The 14069-nt window shown below is 45.3% G+C and overlaps 7 protein-coding genes across 7 annotated transcripts; 3 read left to right on the top strand and 4 right to left on the bottom strand.

Annotated features, from left to right (window-relative positions):
- Positions 1–271: 271 nt before the first annotated feature.
- On the top strand, positions 272–1243 carry andK_0 (Cytochrome P450 monooxygenase; the record flags this gene model as incomplete). Its single annotated transcript, XM_031149588.1, has 1 exon — positions 272–1243. The coding sequence occupies one exon, from the start codon at positions 272–274 to the stop codon at positions 1241–1243; it is 972 nt and encodes a 323-aa protein (XP_031004438.1).
- A 151-nt stretch (positions 1244–1394) lies between these two features.
- pcaC_1 (4-carboxymuconolactone decarboxylase) lies at positions 1395–1835 on the bottom strand (the record flags this gene model as incomplete). The annotated part of the gene is made up of 1 exon (XM_031149587.1): positions 1395–1835. One exon carries the CDS (start codon positions 1833–1835, stop codon positions 1395–1397), a length of 441 nt encoding a protein of 146 aa, XP_031004439.1.
- A 3278-nt stretch (positions 1836–5113) lies between these two features.
- On the bottom strand, positions 5114–6177 carry hibA (putative 3-hydroxyisobutyrate dehydrogenase, mitochondrial; the record flags this gene model as incomplete). Its single annotated transcript, XM_031149586.1, has 3 exons — positions 5114–5872; positions 5922–6060; positions 6131–6177. The coding sequence occupies 3 exons, from the start codon at positions 6175–6177 to the stop codon at positions 5114–5116; spliced, it is 945 nt and encodes a 314-aa protein (XP_031004461.1).
- A 340-nt stretch (positions 6178–6517) lies between these two features.
- On the bottom strand, positions 6518–7674 carry tfdF (Maleylacetate reductase; the record flags this gene model as incomplete). The annotated part of the gene is made up of 2 exons (XM_031149585.1): positions 6518–7011; positions 7131–7674. 2 exons carry the CDS (start codon positions 7672–7674, stop codon positions 6518–6520), a joined length of 1038 nt encoding a protein of 345 aa, XP_031004460.1.
- A 467-nt stretch (positions 7675–8141) lies between these two features.
- LIP3 (Lipase) lies at positions 8142–9793 on the bottom strand (the record flags this gene model as incomplete). Its single annotated transcript, XM_031149584.1, has 4 exons — positions 8142–9053; positions 9108–9340; positions 9390–9559; positions 9618–9793. 4 exons carry the CDS (start codon positions 9791–9793, stop codon positions 8142–8144), a joined length of 1491 nt encoding a protein of 496 aa, XP_031004459.1.
- A 346-nt stretch (positions 9794–10139) lies between these two features.
- pnbA_1 (Para-nitrobenzyl esterase) lies at positions 10140–11930 on the top strand (the record flags this gene model as incomplete). The annotated part of the gene is made up of 5 exons (XM_031149583.1): positions 10140–10297; positions 10367–10648; positions 10697–10872; positions 10934–11292; positions 11352–11930. 5 exons carry the CDS (start codon positions 10140–10142, stop codon positions 11928–11930), a joined length of 1554 nt encoding a protein of 517 aa, XP_031004458.1.
- An 837-nt stretch (positions 11931–12767) lies between these two features.
- On the top strand, positions 12768–13855 carry aflH_1 (5'-hydroxyaverantin dehydrogenase; the record flags this gene model as incomplete). The annotated part of the gene is made up of 5 exons (XM_031149582.1): positions 12768–12879; positions 12958–13030; positions 13077–13376; positions 13429–13562; positions 13611–13855. 5 exons carry the CDS (start codon positions 12768–12770, stop codon positions 13853–13855), a joined length of 864 nt encoding a protein of 287 aa, XP_031004457.1.
- Positions 13856–14069: the final 214 nt, after the last annotated feature.

The raw sequence follows: 14069 nt of genomic DNA, 5'->3' as shown, positions 1-14069 counted from the left end.
ATTATTAGGACATTATCTTGAAGTTTCAGACCCAAAGATCTGGGCACGGTTTCCCCGGGATGTGGGGTAACCGACCCCACGAAATTTAGGACACGATTAAGCCCACTCCGACAAAGCGTGCACAGAAAAGCTGGACACATAGTGATAATCCCTGTAGTTCCTCATTTGTCAAAATAGATCTGGAGAATAGGGAAAAACTGGGTGAATAAGTTTGCAGCACTTTTGTTTTGTCCACCATCTATACTTCCCTTTGCTGATATTTGCCGCCAGCATGCTACCTCCTGCGCAGACCCACCAAAACTACGTTACCTTATCTACGTTTCCCGGTGGCTTTATCACTTTACCAGAAAAGAGTTTCGTTTCACCCAGTGATGGTGATATCAAGCGAACCGTACCCTCTCTCGCCTTTCTGATCTCACATCCAGGATTTGGCGATGCGAGTACCACAACTACACAACCGATACGATTGATGTTTGATCTCGGGTTACGTTCAGCAGCTACCAAATACTCAGACAAACAGCAAATACATCTACAAAATCGTCTGCCTTACATTCTTGGCCCAAATATAGCCAGTCAACTTTTGAAAGGTGGATTAAGTGCTGCATCGGATATAGACATTGTGATTCTAAGCCATATCCATTATGATCATCATGGAGACCCGGAGGAATTTCCTAACTCCACTTTTATCGTTGGAAGTGGAAGTTGCGAAATCCTCAAGAGTGGTTTGGCAGGAGCCGGTAGTCACCAGCACTTTCAGCAGGACTTATTGCCGTCTACGAGAACTTTGGAGCTTCCAAGAACGGATATCGATGAAGCAATCTTTCGTCTTCAGCTGAGAAGCGGACGTATGGTCGAGAATCATTGGTCTGCCATAGGGCCTTTCCCTCATGCGTTAGATCTGCTAGGTGATGGTTCTATATTTGTTATCGACAGCCCTGGACATCTTCCAGGCCATATAAACTTGCTTTGTCGAGTGGATCAAGAGAGCTGGGTGTACCTTGGGGGTGACTCATGTCACGATACTAGGCTTCTCACAGGCGAGAAGGCGATCTCTAGTTGGGAGGATCAGGAGGGCAATGTTATGTGTATTCATTTGGATAAGGGTAAAGCTGAGGATACGTTGAGGAAAATAGCACGGCTATCAGAACTGGAACATTCTAAGGTTCAGATCATAATGGCCCACGATTGGAAGTGGTACGAGAGGAACAAGGCCTCTTGCTTTCCCGAAATGCTTCAATTTTGAAGGGCTACAAGAATGTTATGCACTTCTGAACTTTTCCATAGCTAGGAGATGCGCTTGGGCATTGTAAGGTCTATTTGAGATGTAATAGAGATATATCGAACAATGACAATCTAGCCTTAAACAACCATTCACGCCAGGTCAACCCCATTGATCATCCTCGCGCGGATTCTTTCTCTTTGGCAACGTCCAAAATGACCTTCTCGGCAATCTTGAACCCCTCCAAACCAGCGGGCATTCCACAGTAGATAGACACCTGCAGAAGAACCTCCCGAATCTCCACCTCCGAAGCTCCATTGTTCAAAGCCCCTCTAACGTGCACCGCCAATTCCGGCCCCCGATTCAGCGCGCACAGCATTGCCATGTTCAACATCGATCTCGTCTTTCGTTCCAAGCCTGGTCTTGACCATACAGAGCCCCAACATGCTTCAGTGACTAGTTCTTGCATTGGCCGCGCGAATTCCGACGATCCATTGACAAGAGCTTTGTCTACGTACGATTTGCCGGCGACCTCATAGCGAATTTTGAGACCTTCGTCGAAGAGCGTCTTGTGGGCTTCTGCGACGCTATCGCTCGATGCTGGTGTGGAAGTCATGTTGGAAAAAGGCTGTCTGGAGCTTTGCGGGTGAGCTGATAACGTTCGTTGGGCAAAAGAGTGAGATTCAGGTACTTGTGAAAATGTCTCGCGAAAGTATTTTTGATTTCCGTGGAATCGTGGTAGTGCTCCTGTATACTACCCCGCCATGGTGAAAGTATTTTTGATTGCCGTGGAATTATGGCAGTGCCCCTCTATACTACCCCGCACCCGCCATGCTAAGAGATACCTCCAGGTACGGTTTTCTAAAGCGTGCGGGGAGCTTACCTCCAAACAATGCTTCGCCCTGGTTCTTTCTTTAACATCAAAGGTTGTGTATGGAAATGGGTGAAACTGTAGCTTGTGCTAAATTAAATCATTTGGGTAGAAATCACATAGAGAGTTTATTTGGTCTAGTCACCTGCACATCAGATTGGTGATAGTTGATTTATGTAATCTGTATAATGCATCTGACTATACTATTACTTACCAACGCATCAGGATTTATGTTCTTTTACAAGGAATTCTCAAATATTGTAATTATACTTTTGCTGTTTTCTTTAACGCGCCTCTGATATATTTCTCTTGGTATTAATATTTATTTCATTTGTGTTTAGAATAAGAGAATTCTAAGTCTAATGCCTCAACGTAATAATATAGACCAAACTTTCCCTTGCAACTATCATATTATTACCTTAGATTAAGCTATCATTGAATTGTTCTTTTCCAGCTACCGCAGAACAAAGTTTATGATCCAACTCAATTTTTCAGGTCCAGAGCTCCATACCTCTTTTCCATGTGGGGTAATCTGCAATGATTCGGTTATCAATACACTTATTTGTGTACAAACTTTCTTGCCGAGTTCTTGTGCAAACGAACATCATAGGTGACCCGCTGAATATCCATCCTTTGCGCAAGAAGAAACAATAAGGGTGGCCCTCACGTGAATCGCTCTCACACCACCCGAATCCTACGTCTTCAAGGTTCCTCGATCAGATATCATTGTTTTCCCTCCTATACCTCTACATTCGTGGTCACTCATCGCAAACTGCCACATCTGGTCACCCCTCGTACAGATTGCCCTTGATTATCACCACTCCCTCGCTTATACGAGTACGACCTTCGCAATGCCTTATATAACTCATAAAAACGGACAAAAAACACATTATCTAGAAGATGACTTTACTGACCCTTGGAAGCCTCGGGAGACAATCATAATCCAACATGGATTTGGGCGACATGCTGCATTCTGGTACCATTGGATCCCGATCCTGAGCCGGAATTATAGAGTCATTCGGCGAGATGCGCGAGGTCATGGATTATCCAGCTCCCCCCGTTCCCAAACACCACTTCATACGAATACAATGTTGACACAATAATTGACGAAATTGTGGATACAATTGATCAACTCAAACTAAAGAAGGTGCACTTTTTGGGAGAGTCCACCAGTGGAATTCTCGGCTGTATTCTTGCGGCAAAACATCCGGATAGACTTCATAGTCTTACCATTTGCTCAACCCCCACCCACTTGCCCCCAGCGGCCCAGAAGCTCTTTGCATTCGGTCATGCCGAATGGTCCACTGCATGTTTGAAGTTAGGATCTCGAGGATGGGGAGAGAGTTTAGCCAAGGTACCAGGCACGGTCTCCATGCCTAACCCAGAATACATAGCCTGGTGGATCGATCAAGTATCCCTTTCGAGTAGTGAAGGCCTAGCTGGGTATGCGGACTTCTTGTGCAAGGTGGATTGCACTTCTTTCCTGCGTCAGATCGACGTGCCAACGTTGATTCTAGCGCCAATGAGGAGTGCAGCAACCACCGTGGAGGACCAGAAGGCTATTCAGGCACAAATACGAGGTTCGACATTGGTGATGATAGATGCAGCAGGGCATGAGATTTATGTGCAAAATCCAGAAGCATGTCAGCATGCATTTTTGACTTTTCTCGGTCGTCTGTCCGGGGGGTCGTAATTATCACGTATACAATTACACGAGACAAAAGCGTTTCCAAAGATCAATATTATAAGAATAATATCGAATAGTGGTTCATCAACAAATAAAAAGGTGAAAAATGAATAATTTATAGATATATACGGTCGGCCATGTAGTAGGTTACTGTCATCACACGGATATCGAGAAATCGCATAAAAGCATGTATTTAAATTATCGTTTTTAGTGTAGCGCACAGCCAAATAATTCATTCAGGTACAACCAAAAGCGCTAGACGACGATCTAGTATCGTACAGCACTAGTATTACGTCGCGGTTAAAAGTGATGCTATATACTCTCTATATCTGTTATATAAATCGCGATTTGTATAGACTATAGAAGATGCAATTGTATGCTATAAAAGAAGCAGGAAATAGCGAGAAGCCTTTTTATATAACCTCTATCCAAGTATATAGCCTGTACCCTGCCTAGTTATTTCCATGATAACCTCTTATTAGACCTCGATAGCGCTAATATTACTAGTTAGGAGAGATCCCATAAAATATATCCACAATTCAGGGTATATTCGCTAGATAAGGCTAGATTGCTTAGAGGTTGGTAGAGTTTTCACTTGGGAAATGAGGGCCTACTATAGCTATATTGCCTGAGGGGATTCCTAGTATTCCTTATTCTTTTATTACCTCTTTTTCTACCGACTATTCCGAATACCCTCCTGGCCTATATAAGCCCTACGTCGAAGCCTATATATACCCTCTATGAAGAGCTTTGAGAATACGTGGATAGCGCAAGTAAAGGCTAAAAAGGAGCGGACTTTAGAGGAGGTTAGGGAAGCGTGCAAGGCTCCTTATCCGTATAGTGATGGCTTCCCTATAGAGGATGATATGGAAATAAGTGAGCAAGAATACGAAGAGAGTGATAATGATCCTGAGCTTGATAGAGATGATAGAGATGATAGAATTGTCTTTGAATTAGAGGGTTTAGTGTAGGGAGCGATAATAAGGGTATGCGATGATAAGGTATGCGACGATGAGGTATGCGACGATAAGGTATGCAATGATGAGGTTAAGGGATCCTTTGCTGAGGTAGTAGCAATAGTATTAACTACTATACTTTTAGCATATAGTGGTTAATATATGACTTGAAATAGCCTTAAAATAGTGACTATATGGCGATGTGATATATGGTTATCAGCATACCAAAGTTGACTTTGCAGATGTAGTCAAAGTGTTAATAGGCCATTCAGAGGGGGATATTTCCGGGAAACGGGGTATCTGGTTAGATACGATATCATTGATTCCTGAGGATGGATTATATCTTAGCTAACAGGAGTAAAACCATGCGTGACACATATCTACTTCTCAAATTTGACGGCCCAATTCTCATCGCCCCCAAGATACCGGAACACAACCCTTGAGTCTCTATCCACACAGTTTGGATCTTTACTAGCAGCTTGATAAGTCTCTAACCCAGCATCACCCAAGACTAACTTGGCCCCTACACGCTCTGCTGCATCAACAGCCAGTCCGAAATCCTTCTTCATAAGTTGCACCTTGAAGCCGCCCTCATAATCATTGCTCGAGGGTGCACCGGGACAGATACCCGGAACTGGATTCCAAGTATCAGAGATGGTACTTTGTGCCGTACTAGTGGAGAAGATGGTTGCTAGTACTCTCGGGTCGATTCCTGACTTAACGCCGATATTCATGGCTTCGGCCGTGGCGATGGCGATGAGGCCCGAGCAGTAGTTGTTGCACAACTTGGCCGTCAGACCCAGTGATGCCCCACCACACGGAAAAATGAACTTGCCCATAGTACCAAGCAGTTGATTCAGAAGGGTGATGTTTGGGTCGGTTTTCGAGGCGCCGAGCATAAAAGTGAGGGACGCTTTGGCGGCGCCGAGGGAGCCACCTGAGACAGGCGCATCATAAAATGTTGCAGTAGGGAACTGGTGGATTATTTGCTCACGCACGAGACTCGAAGTCGCTGTATCAATCGTGGAGCAGTCTACGAGGATCTTAGAGGCGAGATTAGTGGACAGAATGCCGTTTTCTGGCTCGAGGTACACTGCTCGCACGTGAGAGCCCTCAGGGACCATCGTAAAGATCACATCCTAGGATATGGTCAGATTGCAGTATAAAGCAAATGGAAGGCCTAGGTACCGATCTCTCAGCTACTTCTTTCGATGAGCTACAGATGTGGACTCTTGTCCTGCTTGTCTCGCTTTGTAACTTGCTCAATGCCTCTGTCGAGATGTCGTAGATATAGAGGTTTTGGGTATCAGCGGATTTCTTGAACAAGCTGACGCACATGGGATATCTTTCGTTGCAGTTAGTCTTTGATAAAACCCTCTTGAATCCAACGTTCTTACCCCATGATACCCAGTCCAATGAATCCGATGCTTTTTGGAGACGACATCTTTGCCGATTATAAATTCTTACGTCTCTATGCAAAACAAAACTCGATCCTGTTTGACAAGCGTCCGATTATTGATCTAAGAAGGAAGCAGAATATGTTTTATATCCCTTTTTCTTAGAAGAAAGTTATGTTATTGCCTATGGACGTATTTCGGACGTTGGGAGTAGCGAGGCGGGGAGCTACCGTACCCCACATATCAGACAACGAGGATTTGCACAACTTGAGAACCAATGACAAATATTCTCCTCTTGAACGCCACTACTCACCTAGAAAGCGGTTCTGAATGGCATCAGAGACACAAGTTTGGAGACGATGCTACGCTGAATAATATTATGAAGATCTATAGATTCGCCTTCGCTGGTTCACCTGCCCAAATTCTACGTATCAATTCCTGTATCGGACCCTTTTCGACCGCCCTTGGGTTCGGATACTTATTAGCACAAGCAATCTCGGCCGCCTTTTCGATATCTTCCTCCTTGAACCCAAACGCCTTCAGACTCCTTTCCACTTTCAAACTTTCCAGCAAGATATTCAAGCCAGCAATGGCATCTCCATTGCTTTCGGGTAAGGCCTTAGCAAGGGCTTTTAATATTTCTGGAATGTAGGGCGCGTTGAAAGCGATGGCGTGAGGTAGAACGATGGTATGGGTCTCGGCGTGTGGCATGTTGAAAGAGCCACCGAGCGTGTGGCAGAGCTTGTGGTGAAGTCCCATGCCTACGGATCCTAGGCAAAGTCCTGCTAGCCATGCTCCATATTGAGCTGACGTGCGTGCTGCGGTGTTGGCCGGGTCCCGAACGATGATAGGAAGCGAAACAGCAAGACTTCTTATGCTTTCTATTGCAAGTAGGTTGATGATAGGGTTGGTGGTCTGGGAATAAAGGGCCTCCACTGATATGTTGCATCAGCAGGATCTCGTGTGGGAAAGCTTTTCCCCCGGGTGATAGCAGACTTACCAGAATGAGCAATTGCGTTAACGCCACTGGTGGCACTCATGCTTGTTGGTAGAGTCATGGTCAGATCCACATCATAAATGACCACGCCTGGCAGAATCTTTGGATCACTCCTCGTCTTTTTCAGACCATTCTCCGTCTCTCCAAGGATCGGCGTCATCTCAGAACCTGCGTATGTCGTCGGAATGCAAATGTGAGGCAATCCAGTTCTGATACTAATAGCCTTACCCAACCCAATGGTGCTCCCTCCTCCTATGCTCACAACGGAGTCTGCTTTCACCTCGCTGGTATAGCTGAGAGCCTTTTCTGTTATGTGAGATGGAGTGTGCATAGTGGCCTCCGAAAAAATGCCCGCGATTTTGCCATTGAGTTGCTTTGACAAATCCTCAACCTGTGAGACTTGCTGAGGGGTGGACAGCAAAAGTGGGTTACTAAGATTTTGACGTTGAAGTTCTTCTGCAAGCTTCTTGATAGACCCCGAGCCGAAGATAACTCGAGATGGCGACACGTTGTAAACAAAGGGGTTAATCGGCGTAAGACCGGCCATCTTTTGTGCTACTGAATTCGAAATCGTGTTTGACGTATACGTGTGTAAGTGGGTCAGAAGATGGAGCAACGAGATTTAGGGATTTATTGGTCCTTACTTATAGTATTTTATTGTCATAATCAAGATCTGCTGCACGAATCGCTAATATCCGCTTTCCCCCACTCCAGTATTGCCCCGCAAGTACTTCTTACCCCGCTTGTAGGTCTCTTTACCACCAGGTACTTCTGCTTTTAGATGTCAAACATTGCTGGGCACGGCATTTGAGGCTTTCATGATTTTAGAGACAGGGAAAATGATTAGTGCTTCTGGAAAGTCCCGACTCAATTAAGCTCGAGTGACTAAATACTTTATATTCTTGCTACTACTGCAAATTCCTGACAAAAATAACGCTTTGAGCCAAAGTTGTCATCTTTAAATGATTTTGTAACCACTATGAACTACCTTCAAACGTGAAAATTCGGTTGTACTCAATTTAGCAAACTGATTCTTCCTGCAGCTAGCTTCCCAAATATGGGATTGTATTGACCAGAGCCGAGTTGCTTCAAGAAAGCGCAAGGACGTAATCGGCGCCGGCTCTCGTACTCTTCTGGCGTGATCAAATTACAACGTCCGTAAGGACCAAAAGCGTAGATCCCATCCTCTGACCAAGGTCCTTGTCCATTACAAAAGTTCAGCCATTTGTCTTGAACTTCTTGTCTGACTGCAGTAGCAGCGGCGTTGAGATTAAGATTTCCGAATAACATAAGAAGATCAACTGCGTGGTGTGCTCTGCTCGAAGCTTGCCAAGGATTTGCTTGGTCGAAAGTATAATGGTACACAGATTTTCCAGCTTTGCGGTACGCGTCTCTGATTAGAATGACCGGAAGAGTGAATCTCGTGTCGTTAATGAAGTCTAATGCACCGAACTTACACGATGAAGGTCTATCAGCATCGATGTTGTACAGAGACTTGAGCTGCAAAGCTTGATCACCAGCAGAGTCAAAAGCAGCCACGATTTCAGCAGCAGTCATAGTTTCGATGCCATTTCGCCAGATGATGGACTCGTACTCGACGTCTCCGATCAAAAGTTGGTCTATATGGCTGATTCGTGTTTCCCACCCGGAAAGCTCCTCGGTCAATTGCAGCCACATGGAAACGACCTTCGATTCAGCGAGTGCACCAAGCACATCTTTGACAGGAGCACTGGAAAGAGTAAGACCATCCTTCTCAAGAATATTCCCCAAGGTTGTATATAACCCTTCTCCACGAATCGGATCTTGGGGTGGCGACAGGTGAAGTGATCCAGACTGCAAGATAGCTCTCTGGATAGGAGCTCCAGTCAACATATGGGCATGCACATGGACAGCACCTGCACTCTCTCCAGCAAGCGTGATATTGTTCTACCACTGAGATAAGTAGCTGACCTTACAGCTAGAATGGCACGGATTACTTACAGGATCTCCACCAAAACTCTCTATATGCTTGACCGTCCAGTCAATTGCCAGTCGCTGATCCTTGAGTGCGAGGTTTGGACTACCTTTGCCGTCCCCGAAAGCAAAAATGTTGAGTCTGTAATTAACGTATACTACGATCATTGGCTGCTCTTGCTTCATTGAATTTGCCACAAAAGGGATATTATCCGCACATGGTGAGGATGCTGGTATGAACGTCATAACTTGGGAACCACCTAACAGCGTTAGCTTACTGGACATCTGGTGATAATTTTAGAGACCCACCATGAATCCATATCATTACTGGGAGACCTTTTCTTGCGCCCGCCGGCACGGTTATAGCGAGGTTTAGGCACTCAAATTCATCCTGGTCAACCTTCGGCTCTAGAGATTTGATTTCTTCTGGAACTCGCAACAAATGATGAAAGTCTGTTGATACCTGAGGGCATATTGGACTATATACGGACATGTCAGCGACATGAAAAACACAGCTTAGAATGTTCCTATATCTACCCAAATCGCGTGCAATCAAGCTTGTCGGCGTAGCTTTCATATGAAATGGCTTCGGGATCAGCAAATCGTCGCGAAAGACTACCATATTTGATCCCTCTATACTGATGGATAGTGTGCCCATCCAAATCTATAGTGAATGGCTGACATCGCGAAGCGAAATCTGTGGTACCCGTCATTCTGGTTTGATTGCATTAAAGATACCTCGAGATGGCGGAAGATTATAGTGTAATAATATTACTCAACGTTCTCAGGTATCTGTCTTTTCGTAATGCCGAAAATCAATCGACACTAAAAGAAACATCGGCCGCCGAGGCAGATGGATAGACGATTGGTAAGGACCATAATTTAATAGAGACGCCGCTAATCGGCAATAGATGTACATACCCCACACCACCCCATTCCCCACACATTAATGTGTTATTATGTGCAAAATCGGGCCACACGGTTCAGCAACTACCTCGGTGTCTCTAGAAGCTGAATTTATCTATACACTGCGCCATTGATTGCAGACCAGCAATCGACATGGCTCTCACAAGTCATCCAGTATCGAACTCTTCACAAGGTGGTGATGGCGTTAAACAGTGGTTGGGAATCAAGTACGCCGCTTTGCAGCACAAGTTCGCTGAAGCCCAGCTTTGCGAATATACCGATATAAAGACTTTTGATGATTCCAATCATGGGTAATAAGCACCTGTCTTCCTGATATTTGGAATGTGCCCGAGGACTGCGAAATTAACAAAAACTCCTAGGTTGTCAGCTATTTCACCACCAAATGCTTGTGAACATGAGTTTGGTCTCATCCAGAAATCTTTACCTGTCACAAAATTCTCTCAATCAGATACGGAATGCTTGAATCTGAATATTACAGCCCCAGCTGACGCGCTTCATGCGCCATCCGCGTTGCCGGTCTTCGTATTCATACATGGTGGCGGGTTTTCCATTGGATCGAATGCATGGCCACAGTATGACCAGGCACGTATAGTGACGCTGTCCAAGGAGTTAGGCATACCAGTCATTGGAGTGGGCATTAAGTAAGACCTGGTGATCTTTATTCCGTTGTCTCGAACTGACCGACACAGCTATCGGCTGGGCCCTTTCGGATTCTTGACCTCGAAAGAATTACAAGATCATGGATATAGCGCCAACAATGGACTCAAAGACCAACAGGTAGCTCTTCTCTGGATAAAGAAGCACATTGCACTGTTCGGTGGAGATCCAAATAGAATCACGTGTATGGGAGAAAGCGCTGGCGCTGGTGAGTTGCAATAGATGTTTGATGTTGAATAGGACCCTAAGTTTCTAATCCATAACTATAGTATCCACCATGCACCAGATCAAATTAGGGGCCGGAACGCCATCTTTCTCGCAATTCATCAGCCTCAGCGGCAGCCCATTGATGATGAGACCTTTGCCCAGCTTCGTAGCCAACGATATATATCAAACAGTGACGGCTATACTAGGCCTTCAAGATCTCTCAGCTGCAGACAGAGTAGCAGCTCTATCGTCGATGCCAGCAACAGAATTGCTGATGAAGCTACCACCAGGCCTTCCCTTTTTACCAGTGCTAGACGAACGCACAATTAAAAAAGATACAGGTTTTGCAGAGCTGGCATTAGACACCAAGACCGAACTGCCTGAAAACATCAATATGCTCATTGGTAGTTGTGATATGGATGTATGTAGAGTCTCTTTATGAATTTTCCAAATCTGTTCAAGCTAATACATGCTATCTAGGCGAGTATCTTCGGAATCATGCTTGCTTCCAAACAGACTGGTTGTTTGAAACGCTTTGTTGAGATTCTCAATGAATTCGCCTTGCCACATACGTCAGAAATTTTGAGAGCATATCACATAACACCTGAGATGAACGATAGTGAGGCATGGCCTTTGATCCTTCACTTCGCCAACGACATCGGCTTCCATGCCCCGGCAAGCGCCTACGCCTCAGCATGGAAATCAACAGCATATCAATACCGTTTCAGAGAGCCAAATCCATGGGAGGGGCCCTGGAAAGGCTATGCAACTCATGTGCTGGATGTCGCATACTTGTTCCTGAACTACACAGAGGATATGTCGAAGTCGCAAGCGGAACTGGCCGTCGAATTTGCAACAGATATTATTCGATTCATAAATGGCAAGGCACCTTTCCAGAAAGTCGAACAGGGGTCAAAGTTCGTAAAGGAGTATATATCAGAAGATGGTAAAACCTTGAGTAGAGACAAGGAGGGGAATGATACTGTCTGGCCTGCACTGTTCTCACAAGCTGGCTATGACGCGATGTCAGGTGTATGGGCGAAGTTCTTAAGCAGCTAGTACTTTACTATGAACAGTTTTTCGCACTGATGCATACATACGGACAGTCTAGGACGCAGAGCCCGCATCTTTTGTAAATGTTTCACGTCTCAGACTCATAAAGCATACCATATACCTAGAAAACGGATTGAATTTTATTGGTAGGGATCAATCGACAAAATCCTTCCAACGCACAGTAGGCAGCAGTGTACGAATGCCTTTGTCGGGAGTAACTCATAAGCTTCTTCTCATACTTCTACGCCCGTCGTAGCTTCTCAAACTGAGCACAACACTTGTCTTACGCTAGGCATGAAAAATTGAGCACGAATTGTCTCGCTGAAAAGGGACGGTGAGAATGTGGGGTAGCGTGGGATGTCGACGTGTCGTGAACCCGCCCCGCCCCCCACATTACGATACGTAGGTTCCATCCTCTTAATAACTTACTCCATACGGCGAAATTAGGGGTATGCTCTGACAATTACGCCGACTATTCTCTAAATTACGCTGGTATGCTTTGTCAACTATCACACTTCGCTACGTGTCAAGGTTTGAACGGCGACACTCTCGGAGGGAGTGGGGAGAATACTTGGACACCACTCACATAGGGCAGGGGGACACGACCATAGTACAGTACCTTCGATGGTTCTAACCAAAGTGGTGATAGCAGTAAAACCCTGGTCAAGCTATAGTTGGAAGACAGCTGACTCTTTTTGTGGATAAATGGTCGTATCATCACAAGCCTGTAATGCAAAGCTGATGGAGTCTATTCAGCAGACTTGTGAATGACACTTTGAAGTGCCCCTCGACTGCTACAAATTTTCGAATTGGAAGCCATTTTCTTGTTGAAATCTCGCAGCTATGACTTCATATCCAATAGACGATTCGGAATTTGCTGCATTGAAGGGAAAGACCGTACTTATCACGGGTGTATCTACCGGCATAGGTCGAGCGACAGTCTACCTTGCACATCGTAAGGCCTTGCCCACCCAACTGGAGATCACTTCAAGAAGTGATCAATGTTCTTCTTTAAGCTAACTTGGGCCTTCAGAGTATGGTGCGAACCTCATTATTGGTGATGTGCTGGAAAAGGAGGGCCAAGAGCTAGCACGCGAGCTCGGAGAGTTAGGAACCTGCTTCTTTCAGAAACCTTTGCTGACAATATTATAGCCGTGTCATTTTCCGTAAATGTGATGTATCTCTCTGGGATGATGTTCTAGAGCTTTTTCAAGCCGGCTTCCAGAAGTTTGGTGCCCTCGATGTTGTCCTTGCCAATGCTGGAGTCAACGAGATTGGCAATATGCTCGAGGACAAAGTTGATGGCTCGACGGGAAAGCTGCTACCCCCTAACCTAGCCACGCTGAATATCAATCTGCTTGGCGTAATTTATACGGCAAAATGTGCGATACATTACTTTGCAAAGATGGGTGGCAAACCATGCCAGCTTGTCTTGACAGGGAGTGCCGCCTGGTACGTCCCTGAGATAATATTACACAAAGTTGCCCGCTGAATGTGCATGTAGCTTTCTCGATACTGCGCCATTGTATGTGTACAGTGTAAGCAAGACTGGTGTAATGGGTCTGATGCGCTCACTGCGCACCCAGCTACCCAAGAACTCAAATACAACGATAAACATGGTAGCTCCATGGATGACCAGTAAGCTCAATCACGCTCCAAAAATCTCATTGTGCTAAGCAACCTCAGAAACACCAATGCTTCTGCCATCATTCCTCCGCGTCTGGGGTGAGCTTCCCGCAAACGAGCCTATAGGAATTGCCCGGGCACTTTTGTTGCCGGCTGTGAGAACTGAGTTAAACGGAAAGTCATTCTTTGTAGCTGGGCATGATATTGTGGACTTAGAGGAGGGGTTAGAAAGGACAAAGCCAGAGTGGATGGGAAAGGAACTTTCTGATCATGTCGACGAGGCCCAAAGGAGAATACTTCCGTGAATAGTGTGTAAACATATATGTAGCTTACGCCTACCATCTGATATGCTCACCCATAATGGTCTAAATATAAGATTCTATTGAAATTAAGTAGTAGTATGGCGTTATCCTTATTAATTAACTCCGTGTCCCATGGACCACACCTAAAACTTTAAGAGACTTACGATCCAGGTTATTAAATTATAACAGGCTTCCGGATTTAGGGCATGTTGGAATA

This window comes from Lachnellula hyalina (assembly GCF_007821495.1).
Source record: "Lachnellula hyalina strain CBS 185.66 chromosome Unknown contig00089, whole genome shotgun sequence".
Lineage (NCBI taxonomy): Eukaryota > Fungi > Ascomycota > Leotiomycetes > Helotiales > Lachnaceae > Lachnellula > Lachnellula hyalina.
The sequence above is the reverse complement of the archived record's forward strand: the minus strand, read 5'-3'. Positions and strand labels throughout refer to the sequence as shown.